This window comes from Rhamphochromis sp. 'chilingali' (assembly GCF_963969265.1).
Source record: "Rhamphochromis sp. 'chilingali' genome assembly, chromosome: 20".
Taxonomy (NCBI): Eukaryota; Metazoa; Chordata; class Actinopteri; order Cichliformes; family Cichlidae; genus Rhamphochromis; species Rhamphochromis sp. 'chilingali'.
The window spans coordinates 18,438,155-18,465,317 of NC_137947.1; the positions used below are offsets into that span (position 1 = coordinate 18,438,155).

General features: G+C 39.7%; 2 protein-coding genes and 1 long non-coding RNA gene across 3 annotated transcripts; 1 reads left to right on the plus strand and 2 right to left on the minus strand.

Moving 5' to 3' along the window:
* Nucleotides 1-863: 863 nt before the first annotated feature.
* LOC308388643 lies at nt 864-5,917 on the minus strand. Its single transcript, XR_013970144.1, has 3 exons — nt 1,585-5,917; nt 1,068-1,367; nt 864-933 (listed from the first exon to the last, which is right to left on the minus strand). It is a non-coding gene; the product is annotated as an uncharacterized lncRNA (long non-coding RNA).
* A 332-nt stretch (nt 5,918-6,249) lies between these two features.
* Nucleotides 6,250-11,812, plus strand: polh (polymerase (DNA directed), eta). Its single transcript, XM_080868967.1, has 10 exons — nt 6,250-6,544; nt 7,668-7,802; nt 7,987-8,219; nt 8,349-8,527; nt 8,608-8,711; nt 8,805-8,924; nt 9,168-9,291; nt 9,362-9,427; nt 9,563-9,735; nt 9,856-11,812. The coding sequence occupies exons 1-10, from the start codon at nt 6,408-6,410 to the stop codon at nt 10,799-10,801; spliced, it is 2,217 nt and encodes a 738-aa protein (XP_080725093.1). The 5' UTR covers nt 6,250-6,407; the 3' UTR covers nt 10,802-11,812.
* Nucleotides 11,813-12,488: 676 nt separating this feature from the next.
* On the minus strand, nt 12,489-24,398 carry gtpbp2a (GTP binding protein 2a). Its single transcript, XM_080869247.1, has 12 exons — nt 23,981-24,398; nt 22,980-23,006; nt 22,451-22,635; nt 22,231-22,339; nt 21,943-22,140; nt 20,997-21,171; nt 16,448-16,667; nt 16,183-16,318; nt 15,879-15,937; nt 15,609-15,780; nt 15,268-15,432; nt 12,489-14,483 (listed from the first exon to the last, which is right to left on the minus strand). Exons 1-12 carry the CDS (start codon nt 24,173-24,175, stop codon nt 14,322-14,324), a joined length of 1,803 nt encoding a protein of 600 aa, XP_080725373.1. The 5' UTR covers nt 24,176-24,398; the 3' UTR covers nt 12,489-14,321.
* Between the last annotated feature and the right edge of the window lie 2,765 nt (nt 24,399-27,163).

The window sequence follows — 27,163 nt, forward strand, 5'->3', positions numbered from 1 at the left end:
GGAGAACAGAAACAAAAATGACAGTTGGGGGGGGGGGGGGGGGGGGGGAAGCAGAATGTGACCAAATTCCAAGTGACACACAAAATACCAGGACAACATTTTAAATGAAGGAAACACAGGAAGTGGGAAACAGGATGCGGTTGCTATCATGTTTAATATTTACCATTTTGATACTTTGATTCTTTATGGTCACAACCGAACTGTATGTGATTTCCCCATCACCTTCTGTAAATGACCCCTGGGAATGAACAAAAATAGAAAGCCAACACTTTACAGTTCCAACATGCTTTAAAAAAGAAAGTCTACTTATATTCTTAAATATAAATGTTTAGCTGTGGTATGTTAGGGCTACCTCAGCTGTTTTTCTTCCCACATTTCTTACACTGGCGTATGTCACTTCCTCATCAATCTGTGTAGAATGAGCAAAATGTAATTTACAGAAAGACTTAACGCTGTCAGACTGGTGTCACACAGAACTCTTTGCATATAGACCTGTCACACAGGATCTCTTACCTTTGCTGTGGGAGTTGATTCTGCTTTTCTCAGCTCTAGTAAAAGATAACTGCTGTTACTGACCGTGTAACAATGCACAATATTCAAAACTTTAATTGCATTTTAAATGTTTCAATGATTTCAATAACACTTACTTTGTCTCATTATAAACCAGATAAGAAAAGCTACAATTACTACCACGACCAGCAGGCTCAGAGGAATGATGAGGATCTTTAGGTCAAACGGAACTCTGCAAAATGTATAATTTAGTTTAGCTTAACAAGGATCAATAACATGCATAAAGGAATTTTTGACAGTTTCCCTTACAAGAACAGTTCATTAAATACTGCACATAAAACTGAAAAACAAACCTTTCTTGTTTGTCTTCAAATGTGTGAATTGTTCCATTTCCAGTAACGTGAGCAACAGTAGAGGCAGTGGCTATAATTAAATATACATAAATAATTACTAGAGCACTATGACAATCATTATCCTAATATCTCTTAGAGTACTAACATTTAAAAATGGATGGAATTGATATATATGTGGAGTTTATGATAGCTTGCTGTACTCACTGGTGATTGGTTTCTCAGTAACATTTAAATATACTGGTATCTGAATGTCCCCTTCAGCACACCAATACCAGCCACTGTCCTCTGACTGTAGTCCACTCATTGTCACTGTGAAAACATTTGGTTCGCTCATATAAGTGGTCACTGTTGTTCCATCTATGGATCCAGATGATCCTGTCACACAGTTCCTGCCCAGCCGGCACCACTTCATTTCTCCAGAGTAACTGTGGTGACATCTGATAGTTGTGCTTTCTCCAATATATCCTGTAATCCTCTGATGATTCACATGGAGACTGGGGGTCCCTTAAAGTTCACAAAAAATACAATACATACAAAAACCCTTCAAAATTCATTGGTAATTCAGACTTAAGATATCTTCTCTTATTGACGTTTAACAACAAATGAGAGCACATTCAGTCTTTTTTAGTAAAATAAAAACATATTTGTGTTTTTTTTTGTTAGAAATCGTGACAAGAAATCCTGGAAACAATGTAAAATATGTACAAAGATGTGCACTTACCACTGGTAACTGACAGTTTAAAATATTTTCGATAATCTGCTCCATTATTAATCTCCACCACACACCAGTAGTCAGTGTTTTCATAGGCCAGCTGGTTTATAGTCACAGTGAAAATTTGCTGTTTTTTGTCATCAGAGATTGAATATTTTCCTGAAGGGTCTGCTGTGTTTGTTTTTACTACATCACTGCAGGAGTTCCAATAATATCCTTCACACAAGTACTTCACATGGTATTTGTATTGGGACTCATAGAGACATGGGATGGAGATAGATTTCCCAGTTTTCACTGAGACTTTACTGACTGTAGTTATGCTGTGAACTCCTGCAGAGAACAAATAAAGTATTACATTATTTCGTTTGCTTAAAAGGTTTTTTCTTTTTGGCTTATATTTTGTACATGAACAGAACAAATAAAGCACTTTAGTGGAATAATTACATTGATCGGCTAGACGCTTTTAAAAATCTTCATTTTTCCTTATTAGATAATGTCTTCAAAAAACTCAATAAAATAAAAACAATTACAAGGCTATTACAAATATATTTTTGTTATTGGAACTTTTATAATCAGCATAAAAATTAATAAACAAGCTAAAGGACTTTAAAAGCCTCCCCCTCATACCTGTTAGTCCAGTCAACATATAAATAATCCTGGCATAGACAGCCATATCGATAAATGAACAGAAAAAACAGTGTGAGTTCCACTTCCTTTTTTTCATCCTTATATGCATCTGTCACTGCCGTTTCTGTTATTCTTCCTCATATGTAAATCAGTAATTTTACATAAGTTGGCTCACAAAATAAAGAGTGTATGTAGTAAATAGTAATACATCCAACATCTGTCAAGCTGGTGGCTTTTCAAAACCCATCATTCTTAGCAACATATAGAAAATTGAAAAAGAAAATAGAACAGAGAAAACTAAAATATAAAAATGTAGTCAAAACAGGAAAGTGAAAGGGTTTCATTGTGCAAATTAAATACTGTTCTACATTGTGCAAGGTCATCTTCTCTGAGCGGGTGTCAGTTCTTTGGTAACGTGAGTGACATTTCTGTGGTTTCTGACAACTTTTCCTGTTACTCTGACTCAGTGTCTGCTAAAGCCACAATGTTCTTCTCAGTGTCAAAATTTAAACCAAACAGTGCAGATGTGATTAAAGTGCACATTCTGAACTTTAATTCATAATCATTAACATACATTTTAGTTCCACCATATATCAATTACAACACTTGCCACCTCATTTTAGGGCACAACAGTGCTTGGGACAAAGTAATGGTAGGTACATGAATGCAGTCATGTTTAATACTTTGTTGCATATCCCTTGCATGCAGTGCCAGCTGTCATAGATGCTCACCACCTTTTTGATGTCTATCTATCAGGTGACTAACCTTTTGGAGCTTGAGAAAGTTTTGTGTTGCCTTAGCAGTAAGTTATCTTGTTGCAGGATGAAGAGTTATTCAATGAGTTTGCAGGCATTTACTGGAACATGAGCAGATGTTTCCATCTTCCTCAGAATTCATTCTGCAACTTCCATCAGCCATCAGCAGTTACATCATCAATGAAGATAAGTTAGTTAATACCTGTAGCAGCCATATATGCCAAAGCCATAAAATACTAAACTATAATGTTACGGGCCCCAGGAATGGTGCCACAATAACAAAGATGAAATCCCTGCTTGCTTAAGCGATTAAATGCCACTGTAAGTTTACAGTGAATTTACAGCAATATTCAACTGTATTTAAGGCAAACCACACTCTTATCTGGTTGAAATTAAAGTGGATAACTGTACCTGTTCTGAATACTGAAATTGATCAAAAATAAACACACATCTTTTACAGCACACTGAACATGAAACTTACTTCTCTATACCGTGTGCAACTTCCATCTATTTCACAACTCATTAAGAGTCACATATTAAACAGCTTCATACTTTTGCAAAAACCTCAATTATACTTAAGCAATAAAACATGTTTGTATCAAAAACTTTATATAAAATAGTGTGCGGGAGTGCCAACCTTCATAATGAAAAGAAAACAAATCTATACGCATGACCTTCCTGCAAGACAATGCTCTGGGCGTAAACGACCCACAATACCAAAACATTACCGTGACGTTTCTGGTAGCGGCCTGCGCAGCCTGACCCCGCTGTCTCAGACTGACGGAGGTCCACGCGGGGCTGCTCGTACTGTTACAAATACAGTCATGCTTCTTTACAACTTAGCATGGAGATGAAACCTTGCTTCTTTTTTTTTGTGTGTGTGTGTCCCGTTTGGATCTTTAGCCATAAGAATTGTTGTCTTAAGGCCAACAAAGAAGCCAAGCGGATTTATTTTACCAAGTGGATCATCATGGCCTTGCCATATTGGTCCATTTGATTGACCTTTATTATAATTATGAATTTATTTTATTTTCAGTTGCTACAAACGGGACAGACATGACTGGGGGATAGGACAGGGAGAAAGAATGAAAGAAAGAGAGGGAGAGAAAGAAAACCAAAGGGGAGAAAAGACGGTGAGAAGGGGGGGAAGAAAGAAAAAAACAAACAAACAAAAAGAAACAAAACACCTGGGTCACCTGTATGGAGAAAAAAAACAGAAGAGAAAGCAAACAACAAAGAGCAACATAATAAAAAAAACGGCACCATCACAATAAACTAGCTAGCAGTAGATATCAGTAGATACTAAATAATAAACGATATTGTGCAGCACGCAAGATAGACAGCGCACAATGTGCTTTGAGGCAGCAGCCAAGAAAGCTGTAGTCCGCGTCTGTGAATACCCGTGTGTACACCTGTGTGCATACCTGTGTGGATCAGCATGCTTGCATTCCAAAGGTTTCTCCATGTAACGATCTGCTAGGGAGTGTGCACAGCCCCGTCCTCCAGGGTATGAAGCAGGTATGGAGGAGATCAAAACTCCAGACATCCAGAGGCCCCCAGAACACAAGAGACCAAGGAAGACCAACAGAGGGGCAGCCACGCCACTGTCCCAGTAAGAGCTGAGGAGAGTCCCAGATGAGGGCTCACTCAGCAGCCGCGGAGCAGAAGCCAGGGGGAGTTGCAGTGACGCGCCCGTGAGCTCCGCCGGCAGCCAGCTGTGCCTGAGTGACCGAGCCCCAGGCCGAGAGGCCGGGGACACCCCACCTCCGAAGTGGCCCGAGCGAGCCCCAGGCTCCAGGCCCCGATAAGCGGCCGCCAAGGAGTGAGCCGGTGTGTACCCGGACGCCCACCCCCAGACACAAAGAACCACCAACGCACCGACACCTGAGGGAGTCCGCCACTGGCAGGGGAAGTGGTGGTGGGTGGAGATAGGCCTCCAAACCTTGGAGGGCCTGAGATGTCCCCAGAGAGGTGGCGTCTGATACCCAACCTGACATATAGACACAGACATACAGGCACACACAGACACAAACATCCATTCCCACCCTCATGCTCTCATATGCACTTACTCCACACTCAACCAACGTGGAGACAGACATAAAGAGACGCTGACGCTGTACACACGATCACACTCCCCAAGCGTACTCTACGAACTGGGTCTAGGTACCCTTGCCCCTGGAGGGGGGAACTGCACCCAGACCCAGGTGGTGTTACCCTTTTCCCTGCGGTGGGGAGAGGCAGACCGCCCCGACTCCGCAGCAGCAGGGAGGCCCCACACTCCAGACCGCAGTCGGACGGCCAACTTCTCCTCCTAGCCCCCCCGCTCCAGCAGGCCGCAGAGAACGGGGGTGAGAGAAGACTCCAAACCTCCCTCCACCCACTCATTGTAGTGTTGATGCATGTGTGTTCTAAGGTGCATTTAAAACCCAGGAGGGCATGGAGCTACCTGCCAGAGAGCAGCAGGTAAGCGCATAGTCCCTCCTGCTAGCCCTCAATGTCTACGTGTATTCAAAATTGAGAGGTGGGCAACGACGCCAGGGGTGAGGTGTACACCCTGATGGTAATTTGGACTCCGTGTATCGTGCCCACCCCCAAGATCCTATATGTATGTGTAATGAGAGTGTGAGTAATGTGAATGTCTAAGTTGTGGGAAGTAGCATTTCAAGTGGGAGAAACGTTTTTTTACTTATCCAATTGACTTTTTCAGTCTCAGGTGACCGCTAGTTTCCCCAACCTTATAAACAGTAGATTTGCATAATGACTGACGAAACGATGTGAGGTCAGTTTCATGCTGTTTTTAATATGCTACTTCAGCTGAAACTGAAGTAGTAATTCGGATGAGTGACGAAAACGTTTCTCCCACAGAACACAATTTACTTTTTGGGATTTTCATTTGGAGTAATCAGGAAATGAAGGCAGATGATCCGATGTGATGGTCACTAAAGGGAGAAGGCGAAAAAGGAAGACTTCAGCTTTTAAAATATTTCAGAATGACACTATTAATATATTGCATTTTCCATATTTTGCAAGTGTCACTAACTATCACCAAATGCCCTTCCGCCCTTAATATATTATGGATGCCCTTGTATACAGCCCCACAGTGTTTCTTGTAACTTATACATTGTGTATATAGTGTTTTTATATTGTTGTTTTGAATCTGGTCACTTTCTTGCACCTTTGTGGTCTTGGTAGCTAATTTCGATGTGCAGGCAACTGTAGAATGACATAAGTTCTGGTTTTCTTCAGTGATGACGATATTACCAAGGGACTTCTTCGTCGACTGTTGATGACGTATTTATGTAACCCTCGAAATGCAAAGCGATCGATGTGTATTTTGGCGGTCCGTTCAAGTCCACCGAACTTTCAGTTCTGATGACAGCTGTGAATTAACAGCCCCGCCAAGAAGCGGACACATATCTTAGCACCACCGACAGATTTTCATCGTTAATAATGGAGTACGGGAAGGAGAGGGTGGTGGCGTTGGTAGACATGGACTGCTTTTACGTGCAGGTGGAGCAGAGGCTGAATCCAGCTCTGAGGAATACTCCCTGTGTGGTGGCCCAGTACAAGACGTGGAAAGGAGGCAGGTGAGTTTCTGACACAGAGATACCGTTTTTGTGATCGACGCAATTGAAACACCTAGCCGTGACACAAAACCTGGGTCTGTGGGTGACTTAGGTTCCTAAAGCTAAAGTTACGAAAGTTTTCTTTTTCTGGTGTGCCTTACGTACATCCTGTTCGTACTCGTGTAAATCGAGTTAAAAGGTTGATGAAAAAGCCAAAGGTTGCTCTAGTGGACTGATATCTGGTGACTGTGGAAGTCATTCGAGTGCAGTGAACTCACTGGCATGTTCAAGGAACCAGTTTGAGATGATTTGAGGTTTGTGACGTGGTGTGTTATCCCGCTGGAAGCACCCATCAGAACATGGTTATACTGTAGTCATAAAGGGATGGACATGGTAGGCCGTGCTGTTTAAATGATGCTCAGTTTGTACTAAGGGGCACAAACTCTGCTAAAAAAACCACAACATTACACCACCACCACCAACCTGAATCACATCAGACCAGGCAACACTGTCCTATTAGTCATTTCTTGTCTAATTTTGGTGAGCCCATGTGAACTGTAGCTTTAGTTTCCTGTTTTTTAGCTGACAGAAGTGGCACCTGCTGTGGTCTTACGTGGCTGTAGCCCATCTGCTTCAAGGTTCATCGTTTTTTGTGTTTAAAAATGTTGTTTTTTTTGCATAACTTAGTTGAGTGGTTATTTGAATTTGAGTTCCTGTTGCCTTCCTATCAGCGTGAAGCCATTTTCTTTGACCTCTTAGTTGCACAAGGCACTTTCACCCAGAAAACTGCAGCTTTATTTTCTCTTTTTTCAGACCATTCTCTGTAAACCATATAGTTGGTGTTAGGGGAGAAAATGCCAGTAGAGCAGCAGATTTTGAAATAATGAAATACTCTGTAAAACAGAATGTTGACTAGATTACAGAGAATTTAAACATTCCCCTCTCTCTTTGTAACCCACTGGTGAATTCGTTCCCACGACTGCGTGTGTTCAGTTGCATTGACCATTTGAATTGATGTCTCTGTGTTGGCAACTCACCCGCCCTCATGTCCCACAAATAACCGCTTAGACATCCTTCTAAAATGTTTTCACACTTTATGATTTTTTTTTTTTGTGATCTTTGACTAAATGTTATTGTTTCTTAGTATTATAGCTGTGAGCTACGAGGCCAGGGCTCATGGTGTCACCAGGAACATGTGGGTGGATGATGCAAAAAAACTGTGCCCAGACCTCCAGGTGGCACGAGTGCGTGAGTCTCATGGCAAGGCTGACTTGACAAAGTAAGTGCTGCTGCTGATGTACATCCCCAGAGACTTCCTCTTTTTAATTGGATCAACATTAAATCTTTGGATCAACACTCGATCAACATTGTCTTTAATTAAATTTACGATTATTTTTTGAATTGTCTTAAATCCTTATGGCCAAAGCTGTACTGCAAATATCTTCTTTCTGTCCCCTTTGTAGTTACAGAGAGGCGAGTGTGGAGGTGATTGAGGTCATGTCTCGCTTTGCTGTGATTGAGAGAGCTAGCATTGATGAGGCCTACATGGATTTGACTGCTGCTGTCCAGCAGCGACTGAAAAATATGACTGACAAACAAATCGAAACTTCACTCTTGAGAACTACCTACATCCAGGGGTACCCACAAAGTTCACCTGCAGCTGAAGACTCTGCAGAGGACACTGTGTTGGATAAAGGTAGGCTGTAAGCTAACTTCAGTTACCCAATGAGTTGTTTCTGCAGTTGACACAGAAAGCTGTCGAAGAATAACAGCTAGAAAACTCTGGCAGGCTTTATCCTCCTAACAACATCATGTTTGTGCTCAGAGGAACAGCGATCCAGAGGTCTCCAGCAGTGGCTGGAATCTTTAACGTTCCCGTCAGTGGGTGAGCAGAACTCTGCAGAACTGCAGCTAACTGTTGGAGCACTGATTGTTGAGGAAATGAGAGCAGCTGTGGAGAAACACACAGGTTTCAGTTGTTCTGCAGGAATATCACACAATAAGGTAGGATAAACTCCTATTTAATAGTCTCAGACCGGTAACTGTGTTTGCAGAGATAATCATTTACCGCTCACCTTTCCAAGGTATTGGCTAAACTAGCCTGTGGTCTGAACAAGCCCAACAGACAAACTGTTCTTCCTCTGGACTCTGTGACAGAACTTTTCAGCAGTCTCCCCATTGGCAAGATGTAAGTTTAGTTATGTCATCGCTTACATTGACAGAGTGGCAGCAAAAACTTAAAATTAAACCCTGTCCTCTTGTATTATTTATTTCCCTGCAGCCGTAACCTGGGGGGTAAGCTGGGAACTTCAATCACAGAAACTCTGGGAATAGAGAACATGGGCGATCTCACTCGCTTCTCTAAGGCTCAGTTGGAGCAGCACTTTGGAGAAAAAACAGGGTGAGAGAGCCAGAAATGCCTTCAAACACTATCATTTTGATAATGGTGACATAACTTGCTTAAGAAAGTAATCACATGGTGTTATTAAAATAATAACAAGTAGTTTTGCACTTTTAAACTTCCTTAAACATTTCTGAACTTCTGTACTTGAACTTCTGCTTCAGAAAAGAAACTTTGTAATTTTGGAAACCCTTCTGCACTACAGGGACGTTAAACTTTATCCTGCTTCCTTGTTTAATGTAGTCAGTGGCTGTACGACTTGTGCCGGGGGATTGATTTTGAAGCTGTGAAACCAAGACAGCTTCCAAAGTCCATTGGCTGCAGTAAAAACTTTCCTGGGAAGACATCGCTGGCTACTAAAGAGCAGGTAGAGCCAATGTTTCTGTGCTCTTTCAGTGTGTTCCACAAGCATTTTTAAAGTATTTGTATTTGTGCAGGTACAGTACTGGCTTCATCAACTGGCTCTTGAGTTAGAGGAGAGGCTGACCAAGGACAGAGAAGTGGTAAGACACAATACTTGGTTGTGTAATTTAGTTCTTTTCCCTCATTAAACCATATTTTTTTCAGTTGGGTTTCACATTAGTGCCAAATCCCGTAAATGCAACTATTTTCAGCTCAGTTCCTTTAATTTCTTATAGAACGGTCGTGTGGCTAAAATGCTGACAGTTGGTGTACGTCAGCTTGGCGACAAGAGGATGAGCAGCTTCTCTAGATGTTGTGCTTTAGTGCGCTACGAGGCGACCAAAATATCCAGCGACACCTTTGCCATTATCAAGAGTCTGAACACAGCAGGAAACCATCAGGCTGCATGGTAATTAGAACAGGATACTGCAGAGGGTTTAAAGTAATTTGCCAAAGGGATGTTCTGTGATTTTTATTTATTTATTTTTTTAAATTTTTTAATTTAAACTGTCTTCCATCATGTCCCCAGGACTCCACCCCTCAGCATGTTATACCTCTCAGCTAGTAAATTCAGCGATGTTTCATCAGCGGGGGGGATCGCTGTCTTTCTTTCCAGTGATAGCACTTCAACGCAGCCACCCCGTGAACCAAAAAATGTCTCCCCGTGTAAACAAACCGGCTCCATCCAGTCCTTTTTTCAAAAGGCAGTTGAGAAACAAAAACAGAAGGTTAGAAAGGAGGAGGATGATGATGATGATGATGAAGAGGATTCTGGTACACACAGCAATGAAGGTCTCCCAGCTTCCTCGCTTCACAATACTTCTGTTTCTGTTAGTCAGTTGAAGTCAGACGCCGTCTGTCCTGCTTCCTCTTTTACACCTGTTTCTCAGTCCAAAATTGGTTCATCCAGCCCCCACCCAGGCATTTCCTCTTTCTTTCACAAGAAGATCATTGAAAAAAGCCTCCAGGTTTCAGGGTCAGCACTGAACAAGCCTGAAAACGGACAAATGCCAGGTCCCGTTGATGAGGAAGACACCAAAGACATTGTTGTTGTGGCATCAGGCTTGGAGTCAAAACTTAGCTCAGAGAATGCATCTCATGAGTCGGCAAGTGAGGAGTTAAGGAATGAACTGGACATTAATGTGGAGTCAAATCACCCTCCTCCCACTGTGGCCAGTGAAGATCTGATGAGCTGTGAACGCTGTGGTCAGGAGGTGTTAGCGTGGGAAATGCCAGAACACAATGACTATCATTTTGCTCTGGACCTCCAGCAGTCCTTCTCTTCAGGCACATCAACCATCACTTCCTCTTCTTCTTCCGGTACCGCTATGAATCCTCTCAGAGCAGCAGCAGACACAGCCCACTCCTCTCGGGGCAAGACTAAAACAAGAGGCCAGTCGGGACCAGCACCAAAAAGACCCCGCTCCCAAAGTGCAAGCACGGGCACTCTGGATTCATTCTTCAAGAAAAACTGAAGATCTAATGCAGAACCGCAGTTTTAAATTAAACTCAAACGTAGTTCTGATTATGTACGTTTTAAAAAATGTTTGTTTACAAAGCCATATCCTAAACAGTACATTAAGACTTTTCTGCTTTCAATGTTGAAGTTGGGTGATGATAACAATGTGTATAAAAAAAAAATCATATTTATTTGATTTATTTAATTTACTTTTTAATGATAAATAAAAAGACAATATTATTAAGAGACATTTTTTTTAAAGCAGAGTGTATTAAAGATTCGTTTTACTCATCCTAGTAACATGCAGTATGCTGTAGTACTTTGACTTACCAGCAGATGACACTAGTTAGTTGAATGTAGAGCAGAAATCCTCACTCGATCAACAGTATGAAGTGTTCTAGTAAGAAAGAGAGAGGGGCACATGATTGTGATTTGTAAGACAAGAAGGTAGTATTTGAAATACTCTTGGTGTCAATGAGTTTTCCAAACACAACTAAGTACATTTACATAGAAGACTCAGATTCACATAGGAAACCACACACCCTTGTGAGCAAGCCTTTTAGGTTTCTATAAGAACAAATGTGACAAAAGTAGCCCTGAACTTGTCATCCTTTATCACAAGGATATTGCTAACTTCACAAATGTAAATTTATATTGCCATAGCCGAGCTCACAGCCTACATCATGGACTGGTACAAGATGAGCTGATAACTCATAAAATAATGTAGCGGAGGGCAGATTGAAATGTTATAAAAGATCAATCAGGTCAATAATGTAGCAGCTCCTCTGGCTCAAAATCCATAACAATTCACAGGTTATTGCCTGTGAAATGACACATCTGACCCTGACCCGGAGCAGAATTTGGTTGAAGATCTATTAGATGATTATTGTGTCTGAGTTATTGTAAAATCTGAACAATAGCCTCAGAGGAAGGATTATTGTTCAGTATGGACAGATGCCTGACTGTGACATAAGCTCATTGGCCCTTCAGCTGGATGAGCTAATAAGTATCAGCTGGATTAATTGAATTAAAGCAAAGGGTGTGTGTGATTTTGGTGTCACTGTAAAAAACAAAACAAAAAACCCCCAATAAACAAATATTTCCATAATAACTTTTAATGATATTATAATTCAAGCAATGTTTAAGGCTTTGGCTCACAATGGAGGCCATTTCCACTCGTTAAGTCTAATCAACCCAAATCAGGTGAGTAATATAAAGTGTTATAAAAAAAAAAAGTAAAAACATAAATACACTAAGTGTGTGGTAGTTCATGGTTCTGTGTGTCTGTGGTTGTCCAGGTAGGGAGCTGACGTATAACGTCAGAGGGCCTGTCAGTTGCCAAATTACAGTTTTTGTATTATTGTATTAGAATTTTTTTTCCTGTTGCAGCTTTAATGGCATAAATTACAGACAACCCAATGGCTTGTTCAACCTTTGACATGATTGCCACTCCAAAGAGTGCAATTGCAGCATAAATAGATGAGTCATCCTCTTCATGTTTTCTGCAGTGGTGAACTTATTGTCCTGTAGAGCCATTGACAGACCTGAATGGCTAAATTATGCTTGCACTTTCTTGCATCAGCTGGAGAGCAGGATAGGAGGAGCCAAACCAGGGAAAAAAAACTATTGTGAAGGAAGTCATGATCTATTCACATAGGATATATCGTTTAAAACACTGCAATGTCACATTTTACTTTGAAAAAACACTGTTAAACAGCTGCTAAAGTGACAATAAAACTTTTATTCATGTACATCATAATACACGAATTGGATCTGTACATAAATATTGCATTTCACCCAGAAAATGATCAAAATACACGTTGAATTAAAAGGAAAACTGACTTCAAAGGATTTCAAAAGAGTGAAAATAAGCTGGTGTTAAGAAGAAGACTGAAAAATCTTTGAATGAATTGTAAAATCCAGAACTACTACAAATCTATAAAAATCTTCCGAGATGCGGTAAAACAAATTTTAACACCTGAACTCTTTATAAATGCTATAAAATATTTTGGTTGAAATGCATTCTTAGCTTACCTGTCTTTGCTTGCACACACACACACACACACACACACTGTGCATCAATGATGTCGGTGCAAAAAAACAATACAAACTTTGAATGCGCGTATAAGTCACGTCAACATGCAATAGAAAGACAGATGGTGAGGCCAACAGCAGGCGTGAACAGAGCAGTAATTAACGTTCACTTATTACATTTTTTTCCTCTAAATATCAAAAGTTTTCCAATAGCACCAACTTCATTTTTTTTTACTAAGTTATAAAACAATGGGCTGTAATGGAAGGCTTCTTGAATAGGAGTTCCATTAGGCACTATGCTAAACCCCTTCGAGTTTGTGACATCAGTAACTTAAGTGAAGAGTACATCAAGTACCTTTAACATAATTGCTCTTAAATAAAGCTGCATCAGTAGGCAGTTCCACATACTAATGTGTAATCACACGCATCGCTTTGGGAGAATCTGGAGTATCTGTTTTTCATCAGTTCTCCTTTCGACCCAAATTAGCAACAACGTCCCACTGGAGTCGTTCTGTGAAAGTGGAATGCTGTCTAATACAATATCTACACTGACCTGAGTAACTAAAGCACTTGAAAGACAGGCAGCAAGATCATTATCATCTTACCGCCCTATTGTGAGGCAGTACTTGTGAATTAAAGAAAAAATAGTTCTCACTGATAAATGTGACAGTTAAAAAGTGATTGCCAATGTGAGTTATCCTGGCAGACTGACATACAAACTGGGCCATGTTCTAGCTTTTCATACCACACAATGCTCTCCGTTATCTTCATAAAAGTGATGAAACAACAAAGCTCAACGCAAGATAATGAAGCTTCTGACCTGCTCACACAGCAGTTACTATGACAAGGAGATGATTTAAGAGCATATAAAAGTTTGTAATTGTCAGTCAGGCACTTTGCACAGACACTGCGCTGTGAGGCGGTGACACTTGCGCCTTGTGTTACACTGGTGTGAAATCATTCCATACCTGCAACTGTTGAGTTTATAAAAACAGTTACCTGGCACGGGTATATCATCGCTGGCGTTTATACCTCAGTGCAAATATGCATGTGAGCATATTGTTGAAGTATGTATTAACAGTGCATTTAGGTGTAAACTGTGTGAGCAGCACCTCGTTGTAAAGGCCAGAATGCAGTTTTCAAAGTTTCCAAAGCGAACTTTGGTAGATGATGCTTGGTCATTGTGTTGTAGATATGGATGAAAGGTTTCTCATCAGTACCAAGAAAAGCAACACTTTTTAAGCCTCAACAACACAAAGCAGATGGAAAATATCAGCAGGTACTGAAAAGGCTCTAAGGAACAAAATGTAAGAAGGTGACAAAGCTTTGGAACATGGTGAGACAACAGAATCGCGCAAAAAGGCTTTTACTGTGAAGGGAACTTGGCAGCGTGGCCTTTGGAGAAAGCAGGAGGTGGTTTTTAAAGCACTCTGTTTTGAGGTGGGACGGTGTTTGGTTCTGTGGTTGCCTGAAGAATGTTAGGGCTCATCCTCATCTCGTCTTTAGGATGGCTGGTACTCGACGATGGGAAGCAGCTTGGTGACGTGCCCGATACCTTTGGTTACCCCCTCTCTGAAGAGAATCTTTGCTCCCACCTTCAGATATTCTGGATGCTTGATGAACTTGAAGAGAACCACCGCTTTCTCTCCCGTCCTCAGCTCCTCCTGTTGTACAGTGGTGTAGCACGAGAACAGGAATCAAACAAAGGCAGGATTATTAATGAGATAGGTGATCTGGGCCAAATACAGCAGCAGAGGCTTTAGTGGCACTAAATTAGAAATTAACCTGTGGGCTGTTCTTTTAAATGAAAGATGAGTTTTTCTGTGTATATATAATTGCACTTTTAAACTTGCAGATTTAATTTTAAAATCAATCAGTGGAATAGTGACACCAAGATTAAGATTAAAGGGCACACACTCAACAAACAAATAAAATAGCTCTGTAGTGCCAATAGAGTCCTTAAAAAAATCCCAGAAAGGATTTGTTATAATTCTGGATTGTATCAAAATTCTTGGTTTCTCTTGTTTTGAATCACTGCTGTATCATTTCAGAGCAGACACTAAACAGAATAGTTTTTTGGATTCCTGGTTTGAAAGACTGATAATGTGAGAAAACCAAGATACACCTACCCAGAGCCTTTCACATCTTTAAGTACTCTTGTAGCTGGCAATAGATTGCTTGTAGCTAGCAGAAGGAAGTACTTCTGTTGTAAAAGAGAGGAGCAACTGTGCTCACCATGAAAGAAATGGATTATGTTCTACACGACAAATCTGAACACCCATCTGAGGATTTAACTCCATTGGTCACCAGCCATTACACACTGTTAATAAACCACGTAGCCTGTGACAAACATGGATTTATTGATGAGTGTGTCTCCTGCCTTGAAAACACCATTTTTTCACTTTCTCTGTGTTAATGAGAGCATTTTAGCTCAGCGGATGGACCAACCTTGCCATACACTGCTTCCACTGTTGCAGTTTGTCTCACATTGCCAATGTGCACAGTAACCTGGAAGCCCTTGTGGAAGGTCTTGGCATGGAAAAGCAGGACAATCTCAGCCTCAAACATCCAGCAGATGGTAGGATCCATCTCTGGGCTCACCATCACCATGCCCTGTAAGTGGAAAACATATGGATGGTGTACATACATAGTTCAGATTTGTATGAAAATAATGATTTCAAATTCCAAGTTTCTTTTACTGCAATTTACATTAACCAATAGATAGATATATTATACTTTTAATGTGATTAACTAATAAAACACTAATTTAGACAAGCTCTGAGTCTGACCTTGCGCAATAATGAGCGGTCAAAGTTGCCCAGAGCAAGTGTAGCAGCCTGGCCCGCCCTGAGCACCCTGCATGCCGAGCGGTTCCTTTGGATGCTGCCTACGGTCAACTGGTGGAACTGACCCGAGTCTGTGGGCCCTACTACAAGATGATCCCCTTCGCGGCAAATACCACTGTAAGACCAGAGAGAATAGCGAGTCAGAGGGATTTCTGGGTTAAAAACAAAGAACCCACTTAACCTGTAATGAAACAATAATTTCAACATACTGACCTGTATAGAGTACCTCCAACCACTGTCCCCACCTCTGGAACTGTGTAGATCTCATCCACCTGCAATGATGCACATGGCTGTCATTCAGATCAAAATAATCTGTGTATTTACACTGTGCATTTGGAAGACAGTAGCTCACAGCCAGAAGATCATTTTGCACGGACAGACAAACTTTATTTCATTTTAATGTTGTGGAGTCTGTAACTTACAATATAAAGCGCCTTAAGGCGACAGTTGCTGGAAACTAACGCTCTATAAATAAAATCGAATTGAATTGAACTGAATTGAATTATTTCAGACTGACCTGAAACTCTGTTAGCTGCTGCATTAGTTCCTCCTGCTCCTTGCTGTTGCTCAGAGGAGGGATGATGTTGAAGAAAACTTTAAGCAAATCTAGACTCTCTCCAGAAACACTGGACAAGGTGAAGATTGGCGTGATGCTGAGAGAGAGTTTCAGGAAAAAATAAAAATGATTACTTTCCAGTTTTTGTTTACAGTATTTATTATAGAAGGAGTGCAAACTTTACTGCATGTTATTAAATGGAAAACTGCACTTGTGTGTTTCATACCTTGGTGACTGTGCAAACTGCTGTGCTGCTGTGACAGCATCATCTGTACTGCTTACAACCATGGGCACCTTGTTGCAGCCTGGTTGCTTCAAGACACGCTCCAACTGCCGCACTGTGCGCTCAACAGTGGCCCGTGTGCAGAGGTCCACTTTACTGATAACAATGAAGATGGGAACCTTCAGTGCCATGGCAAGGCCAAGATGCTCCCGTGTGGTACCAGCTGGAAAAGAATGAGAAGGAGAGGAAGAAAGAAAGAGGATTTACCTGGGATTTTGCATTGCTTATATCTTGCCTACTACTTGTTCACCAAAAATAACTTTCACAAGCAAGCAGACAAAGGCAATGTTTATTTAATGTCATGTTTTCAGAAGGGATGAAGTCTTCCTAAACACACGTAAATACTATTGCCTAAGCTAAATCCAACCTATAAACCTCCAACTGTTGACTCGGTAATCCAAATAAGACTTTGCAAGAAATTTAAAAAGATACGCCAATTCAAACAGGGGATTTATTCTTTGTACAAACACAACAGCTGCCCTCTGAGTCTCAAACACCTATTGCTTAGCATAAGAGTGCTTATCTACAAACCCAGACTTAATGCAAATCAAAGACTATATACACGAAGGGTTATATAGCACATACCACAATAAAAGACTTTTATGTCATTAGAGAAACAGTTTGAGGATAGGACTGATTCAAAGTATTCAAACATATACTGTAACTATGTCTCTGATGTTTCCACGAGTGCCAAATAGTAGCTCTTCTAAACAAAGTGACTTCTCATGTTCTCTTAATTTTGGTCTCAAGAAGATTCACATTTCAGAAAAACACAAACTGAGTTTTGAAAAAAAAATTGAGGTGAGGTAAATGTGTCACAGTGCAGTAAAAAGTAAAGCATAACTAAATGATGCAAAAAGATTACTCGCCCTTTGGCTTCTTAGCTTAAAAGTTACAACCCAAGAGAAGCCCTATGCATTACACGGATCCATTACGCTGTTTCATAATTAAAGCTGTAGTTCTTGGGTTGCAGACGGCATGTCCCTTCCTATCTACATTCTTGACCCCATTTTCCCTGCACGTCCTATTTTAGAACAGACACCCACATAAACACAGTAACGCCTACGCTGCATTAATAAGGGTTATTTAAGTATAAACAAATATACACTTAGGAACTTAATTTATCCATGCCCTTTTTATGAAAAAAATGCATTGTACTTTAATGTGTTTTTAATTATTTTGCTAAAAATCAGAAATAAATGTATTATCCTGTTGTTACAAATTATTTAAATTACCTTTATTTTTACTGAGTGTAGTTATTCGTTTGATGCTGACAGTGTTATTAGTTATTTACTCAAAGATAGACAAACCATTGCAGAACAGTGTAAATAAACAAGGAGTACAGATAGGACTTTCTGAAGCATTTAATTATACTCTGACTGTGCCCAATAAACCCTTTAGTATTTTTTAATATTTAATAATCAGTTATGTTTTTGCGTTAGCACTAAAACTAACTGCTTATGAAATTGCAGTATTTCAATTTAATACTGTTTAGAAATAAACAGCCTCGGAAAATAACACAGACTTATTTTGGCATGGAATCAGTCAACTCATATAATCAAAATAAGCTTAAATAGCAGTTCAACCCTGGAAGAAAACACAAATCCCATCAGGGTTGTGTCAGGAAAGGAATCCAACATAAAAACATTGCCAAATCAAACAGGCAGAGCTAACTGCTGTGGCAACCCCTTGTGAATAATAAGAGCAGCTAAAAATATATTTTTTTTTAATTGGCTCTGTAATGTCATGGTTTTCATATCGGCCTAAAAGTGAAAGATCTCTTGTTCGCTCCCAGGAAGTGACACAAAGCCCTTTGGGGCTGTGTCGGGAAATCTGGGATAAAATCTACCAAATGAAAAACGCGAAACAACCCCTTGTGAGTAAGGGAGAAGCCAAAAGTACAGCCATGCATTAACAGCAGATGCATATAGCTCATCCAATAACTCCAACCGGATGTGAGCTACAGCACTTAATGACTAACATCTCAAAGGCTCAGGTTTCCTATACAGGCTTTAGTGCCACTTGCGAAACGTAAACAAAACTACAGCTTTCTTAATAATAATATATTACTTTGGTGTATTGCATAGAGGACTGTTTCCAGATGGTCTCTTGCCTTGAGCAAAGGGTTCTTATCTGTGTTCACTGATACACACTGAAATGCTGTGTGTCACAATGGGTGAATGGTCTAAGGGTGTGCCACCTGGTATTGTTGGTGTAAATCCCAAACGGCTTTGTAGTGCAACACTTATTCATATTTATATTTTCAGCTCTAACAGCAAACATAATCAAACAGTATGTTTTCAAATGTAAAACAGAAAGCTGTTTAGGCTGACCAACGAGTCTCGGAGGCTCAGGTTTCCAAGTAGGTCCTTCCTGGATACAAGCTTCCTGCACTCAATGTCAGCTAATGCTATCATGAAAATGTTGGGGTTGAGCACATTATACAATAACACATTACCTATAAATAGAACAAGATGTGAAACATAATACTGAAGTAAGGTTTAGTGATTTCATTTTTACAGAAGAATAAAAATACAGGAAGAACTTGGGTAAAGCTGGACTGTGAAGATCCGATTTGCATCACAACAATATGCAAATCAGCATGTTTCTTTTGCCTCTGGAAGAGTGTAGCACCTGATCAACTTATCTGAATTCTCTTCTTATCTTTGGTTATATGGTAAAAACACATGTCAAGCCTTAACCCCACTGAAAAGGCCAAATGCTTGCAAGATTTGAGAAAACCTCTTGTGACTGTCAAGTGCAATGCTGAAATACACACTAGCTTTGCAAGAGCGCAGCACTATCCCCAGTGGGTCAAAGTACTCTGCCCTGAAATTATGATATCTGAGATATTTTGGGACTTACACTGCCAAGCAAAGATGAAGGTTGGTTTATTGCATAACCTCAGCTATCACATGTCAGCAAAGTGCCAAGCCATAACTGTGCACTACAGTGTGGGGGTATGGTGTACACAAACATGGGCTATCTCTCAACCAGAACAGCAAACTGCATTACTATCTTGCACAACAACAGTTACATTTGAATAGAACTTGGAGAAAATTTAATCGTTCACTTAACCTTGGAGATCCTTAAAAAAGACATCCACCTTGGTCCCTAATGGACATAAATGTCCATTCCCCAAAAAGTGCAATAAAAATCTTATGTATTAATATTTTTTTCCACTTTAAATTGGTCAGTCTTTTAAAACTACTTCTCCCTGAAATATTCATATAAAGTTTTAATTATATTTTCGTTGTTTTAACCCTTTAAATCCCAGTTGTATTACACGAGCGCCCTGTTTTTTTTAGCCCAAAAAACAAAAAAACTAAATATTTTCCAAAAAAAACATTTGAAGTAATATTTGATTGTTATTATAATTAGGCCTTTAGATGGTCCAAAGATTGGCACCAAAATTCATTTTGACCTGCCATTATTTTTTTTGCAGGAGCACATTAAAAAAAAAAATGCATCCACCTTTAAGCCTATGTCCATTCCCCAAAATGTGCAATAAAAATATTAAATATTAATTTTTTTTTCACTTTAAATTGGTCAGTCTTTTAAAACTACTTCTCCTTGAAATATTCATGTCAAGTTTTAATTACATTTCGCGGATTTTAACCCTTTATATCCCGGTTTCGTCACATGAGCGCACTGCTTTTTTTGCCCCAAAAAACATAAAACTTGAATATTTTCCAAAAAAACCATTTGAGGTAATATTCAATTGTTATTATAATTAGGCCTTTAGATGGACTAAAGATTGGCACCAACATTCATTTCGATCGCCTTTTTTTTTTTTTTTCAGGACCAGAAAATGGTCTCCAGGCGGCAAATGCTCCTCCTCTAGGCCGAAATAAGTGCATCTTGCCGGGGTAAGTCGCGACGATTACCGGGGCACGATCACCGGGGACCCCTTTTTCCAGCACACACGCCCGATACCACGTGACAACAAATACGTCATTTCCTGTTGACTAAAAAAAAAAAATGCACCCTCTCATGGTCCTAGGGACCAAAAAATGGTCCCGCCCGATCAGCGGGCGAAGCCGCTGCTGCACGCCGGAGATGAGGCTTCATTTCCGGCAGGTCTGTCCAAGCAGCCCGCTGTTTTCCAGCAGAGGTCAAATGTGAAGCAAGGGCGCCACCCGGTGGACAAATAAAAAAATTACAACTCTAAGGCCTGTAGTCCAAAACGAAACCTAAGCTGGAAACCTGACGATCCCTTTGACCGTAATTTTTCTGGCGTGAAAAATAGCGTTTATAATGGGTTTCAATGTGGACATTTTTGTCCAAAGGGACTAAGGTGGATGCATTTCTGTAGCTTAGCCATTTTAGGCTAATTCAATGAATTTACACCACAATTATAAAATATAATTAAAAAGAAAATTCTTTGACAAATTTGGCTATATTCCACTCAACACAGTGAAAATGGTTTAAAATTAAAAATGCAAAAGACAATAAATGTCCCTAAGGACCTCTGAGGGTTTTTAATACTCACCAATTCCAGTATTCGCACTGACCACAAGCATTGCAAAATCTGGACAATAACTGGTGAGGCCAAAGATGGTGGTTTTCAAGTACTTGTGGTGACCCGCCAGATCAATGAATGTGATCATTTTAGAGGCACTCTCACAAATCTCCTCTGCTGTCCGAGACTCGCTGTAATTCACAACCTAAAAAAAGAAAACAAACAAACAAACAAAATTAGCTATCAGTTACTAACATTTCATGCAGATGGAGTAGTTTAATATATATCAGAATAGGAATCTGTAGTAAAACATCCAAAATTGTAAAAATTATGATATAATGGATGTATTTACTCAGGCGATACGGTCTCTCAATCACACCACCACACAGTCCTGACCCACACATATGGTTCTTACACACACACTGGACTTTCTGGACTTTGGTTTTGCACAACACTGGTCACTATATTCTTCATTTCCGGTTAATACTTGTACAGCTGCTGTTATTGTGTATATATTTATTTATATTTAGATTTCTTCATACATTCTTATATAGTTCTATATTGTGTATTGTGTATTTTGTTGTACAGTTATTTTATTTTCAACTTTAATTTATATATTTATCTTTATCTTATTCTTCCCAGTTAAATTTACCCTTCATTCTAATTTGTGTTGTACAGTTATTTCATTTTTAACCTTAATTTATATTTTATTCCTTCCTAGTTAAATTTACCCTTTTTAATTTTTCATATTTATTTCCTATCTTATTCATAGCCTTTTCCTTTTTTGTTTTCTTTTGGTCACGAGCAGTTGTCCAAGCATTTCACTACATATCGTACTGTGTATGACTGTGTACGTGACAAATAAAATTTGAATTTGAATTTGAATTTGAATTACTCTTTGCTACTTATCACAACTGATGTAAAAGTACATAAATAAGGTGTAATATATATTATTTTATAGAGGACGTTTTCTCACCTCTCCTTTGCTGTTAAAGCCAAGAATCTCAAAGCTAATGCTCGAAGTACGTCCAGTCTGAATCTCATGTAGATGTCTGAAAAGGTTGAGCCTCGCTCTTCCCCGTCCATTGTCCAGCTCACCTTGTGTCAAAACACCCAAAAGAGTGGACTTGCCCGAGTCCACATTGCCCAGTACGGCTACTCGTAGGTCTAAGAACTAAGGAGAAAAACACAACACCAAAATGACTTAAAAATGCCCAAGAATTTAAACATCCAGAGATATCCATGTGCAGGTAGCCACACTAACCTGCTGGTCATCTGGCACTTTGCGAATGAGAACTTCAGCAATCTTACGAGGCACATCAGAGTCACAGTCCACCTCTCGCTCTCTTAAAATTGTGATGTCCGCTCCAACTCTGTCACGAAAAACAAACGTAAGTACAGTTCTTTGTGTTTTGGTAGATGAGGTAAACTACAACAGCAGAATAACTATCAGTCAGTAAACGGAATAAAAATACTGGACTTACTTCTCTGCAAGCCGATGGAGCGTTTTTAGTGAAGCCCTCATTTCCTCCTCTGATAGTCCCACCAGCATGCCATTGTCCTCGACACCTATTTGATAGACAGCTTCACCTCGGCCCTCCTGCAGTCGCCATTTCATTTGTGTTGCTAAGTGCTCAAAGCGGTATTGTGTGGGGTTCACTAGCTTGAGCTATTCAAGAAAAGAAATTACTAATTAGTACTCAACACTATTTTGGACATAAACAAATGATTACTGTAGGACCAAGGCAATAAAAAAGCTCTATATTGACAAGAAGCGGCTGTCCTGATACTACAAATGCTCTAGTAACTAGAGATTAACTTAATCCACAGTGGTGTTATATTTCAATGGAAAGACTGCCCCTATATATTCACACATACTGCATACTGATAAATTTCCAATAACATCCACATCACAAGAATTGATCCATATATAAATCAGTTTTATGGTGTTATGTAAAGCATTTTAGCTCTATGAACAAAACAAAGACTTTGCGTCACAGCTAATTTGCTTACCTTGTACTCTATATTTCCCTCTTCAGCCTAAGAGACAGGGAGTAAAACAAAGAGAGACAGAAAAGAAACAACAGCTGTAAAACTGTAAGGAAGACAACAGACTATTGATTTGTTTAAAGAGAAAAAGAAAAGCAGTTTGACTGAATGTGCAGTCAGTGTTCTCTATGAATAGGCAGTCACTGAGAGCTATACAAACAGGCTAACCGCTTGCTTAGCCTTACACAGCGACTTAATATGTTATTACACATTACATACACATGCTTAAAAGTCAAAATCAATACATTTAAGGTAAACCAAGTCGCGAAAATATCTGTCATGTAATCACTTATGACAGGGGACCTAGTTATATTCAGTGATCAGCTGACAGCAATTTTATACTGGGCAGTTTATGATCAGTAAAGGTTAAAGAACAGTTTAGGATTAAGTGTCACGTTTAAAAAACGCAGCTGGTGGGTAATGACAACACACGGAGGCCACTGTACAATAAATAAATAAATAAATACATGTAAAAAAAAAAAAGTTTTGTGTAGTAACACAGTCCTTGGCTGAGTGAATGTCAGACACTCACAGTATCACTATCTAGAGGTCGGCTGGCTGAGCTATGCACCCGCCCCCTATTTACAAACACAGCTGATCTTCTTTTGCTAGCTAGCAAAATACTTGCATTTTTTTAATCAAAAAACTTTCAATTAACATACGTTAGGCCTATTTCTGCAAAACTACTGTAAATAGAAAGTCGTAAGCCAACAGCAAACGCAAAACTTCTACGCTTGAAATGGTACCATTCATTTTCTTTGTACCGACTAGCTACGTGTCACTGCAGGTTCAAAGACAAGTCAATAGTGGGGAAGCTAACCCTCAAAACAGGAAATACAATGACAAACCTACGAGTAGCGTTACAACAGACAAAAATCCATTTGCTTACTCTTAGTGACAGGCTTTCCAGTGCCCGGGAAATATTAACTCGAAATAGCTAATTGTGCGCGTATTTTTAGCCTTACCTCTGGAGGTAGATACGGGGTGTTATTGCTTGGTTTGAAGTTGCGGGATAATCGAGCTTTTGCTTTCTTGTTCTTTGCAGAGGATTTTTTGGGGGCTACCCCATAGCCATTCGCAGGCTTGCCGCTGGACACACCACCAGATCCAGAGCTGTGTCCGTTTCCTGAGCCAAATAACTCCGATACCCGCGCATCCATCGGCTACTTTGGGACCTAACTTGTTAGCTTACAACTACTTAGACAGATTCTGACGCTATATAAATAATATATACCTCGGGCCAGGCATTGGGGTGGTTGTAATTACCCCGATAATGGCAGTGTGCAGCCCCCAAAATAAAAAATAAAGCAATACCCTCCCCCCAAACTCCGCGAACTGAACAATAACAGCACCGGCCGAGACTACGGCTTTGAGTTTACAGTATGCCTACGTCACAGCCAAATGCCAATGGTGCGTTTGTTTTAAATAACTGCGTAGCGCGAGGGAGAGGTTCATTTTGTTTTCCTATTTACTCATATTGCATGTCAGTTTAAACCCCACCCGCCTACATCTAGATGTAAACATACTGGGTTTTCAGTGGTTTGCATCAGATGAAGGAAATAAGTGCGTAATGTCCAGCTTGTTTACAAAGTTGATGACATCTAAAATATGTCACCAGTTTAATTATAAGGAATGTGACCTGCATGCCAACGCCCTTGAGGCTTTATTACCTCAGGTTTTGTATCTGTATGGTATTTCTGGGAAGATTCAACTTCATTATTTCAGCTGCTAAGAAAGACATAATTACTAACAATTATCATCTAGCCAGGTAAACTGAAAGTGGTTTGTTGAATTGATATCCAGCAAGCAGCGAAAAGAAACTGAGGGAATTGTAAAATGGTGTGATTTCTTGACCATAAGTTAGACAAGATGTGTTGAAAATACAGCTCTTATATATAAAATCTTCGGGATCCCGAGAACACAGTGGGTGAAAGGACAACATTGAACTTTTCAAATAGATTACTATTTGAAAAATTAAACTTGATTGGGCATTGTTATATTTGCAATCGAACTATATTTCAACCAGAACCTCATGACCGTCAAGCACATTTACCTTCAACGTTGTAAGGTATTTACATTTAGGTATTTATTTATGTATTTACATATTAAATTAGTGATTTTGTCATCTTGTACTGCTAAGATTAAGGGATTTATTTCTTTACACGTCACGTCATATACGCAAGGTTTTTCAATTCAAGTCTGGATATAAGCTGTTTCACAGACAGTTAAAATCAATGTAAAATCGGGTACCCAATTTTACACAATATTTAGTAATTTTGTTTGACCTATATTTTTTGCAGCCGCTTTAGCGACACCCAAAGGAAGTGATGTGTAAGCTAAACATTTTACAAACTCGATATGAATCACAATGCTGTGCAAAAGTCTTGTCACCCTTTGTTTCTTTATATTTTGCTAGTAAAGTGGGAACTAGGTGCAGGCTTTTATTGAAATGTGTGCAAACATAAATGCAAACAGAGTTTGCAAGGTAAAAAAACAAACTTTATAAGTCTAACCAGCTTGAAAGTCAATATTTGTATGGCCGCTTTATTCTTCAGCATGATGATGAGCTCTGTCTTAGGAAGGTTTCTTGCAGCTTCTTTAAGTAGTCTTCTGGAATAGTTCCCCAGGACATTATAAGCTCTTCTTTTGGTTGTTGGCTGCCTTTCATTCTCTTCGCTATCAAAATGATCCCACACTGCTTCAGTAGGTCAATCCATGACTGATACGCTGATGTGTTTGTATCCAGGCATTTTCAGTGTGTTTTGGATCGTTGCCAAAATTAAGCAATTGCAAATCCCACACTACAGAAATGGCATTGCATGGTGGATCTGATAGTACTTTTCTACAATCATACTTGCAACAATTTTAAGAAGACACTAACACAACTGCTGCTGTGTTTCACAGAGGGCTGTAGGCACTCACTGTTGTACGTCTAACCTGACCTCCCTTTTACATATTGATGATGATCTTGTGTAATATGGCATACTTCAGCGTTTTCTAACTGTTTCCCTTTCTTAAGCATGCAAGCATGCTTCCCTTTTAAGCAGCCACACTTCCACTGAGATAATTGATGATTAAGCTTCAGTGAACAGTAGATGGATCAACTGAAGGCCCAGATATACATCTAAGCTCCCGTGTCAAGTCTCTGGTGGATCTTTTTCTGTTTATTAAGAGCATGATTTTCATTTGCTATAGACAGGTTTGTAGGCTGCTTCTTGTTTTGTCCCCCACTTGTCCAATTTCAAATGTTTTAATGGACACACTGCACACTTTGCCGAGATACAGCAAGATTTTAGCTAATAGCGCCTTTGGAATTGCCTTATTGGTGCAAAAATACTATTTTATACCTGTCAAACTGTGTTATCTTGTGCATTATTCTGGAATTCAGTTAAAGACATGGGAACAATAGATGTGTTTTGGCAACAGGCAGCTAAAAGGATACAATTTAAAATAGATTATTTGCGAAGTTGTCTGTTATGTGTAGACTCAACACTGGTTGATTCTATGAGTTAAGTAAACATGTTTTGCTTCAGTGATTCATAGGTCGGTCAGTGAAAGTAGTCAGGTGCAAAGAGTGGACAGAAAATGAGTCAGCAGCCAGTGTTCAAAGAAAACCTTTGAAAGGCCTACAAAGAAAACTAAAGAACTAGTCCTCAAGACAACTTAAAAAATTACAACAAAGTCTGGCTTCTTGGAGGCAAAAGGGATGAGTGGTAGCATAAGACTTTTGAACAGTACTTTATTTGCATATTTATTGAAGATGGTTTATGGTCAAATCGATTTGATAAATCTTAAAGCTGGTTGACTGTAAAGAAATAGCATTTAAAGGCCTTTACTGCTTACGAATGTGTTTTTTTATAGAGTGTAACACTTACAGTTTACAGCAAACTTTCTTTCTGCAAAGAGGCTGAGAATTGAGAAAAGTCAGCCAACTCCCCTGATGGAAATGAATACTTACAGAGTGTGGAATTTCTGAGACTCGACACTGATTGGCTAGTCGATGTGTGATGAAGGGGCTCAGCCCATTCTGTCCTGGCTGAGAGAAGTGTTTGTGATTTTTATAGTCTTAAGTTCCATCAAACATCTGCATTCACATGCGGACGTACACACACTCACAACAGTCGCTTGTTCTTGGTCTTTTGGCGAGG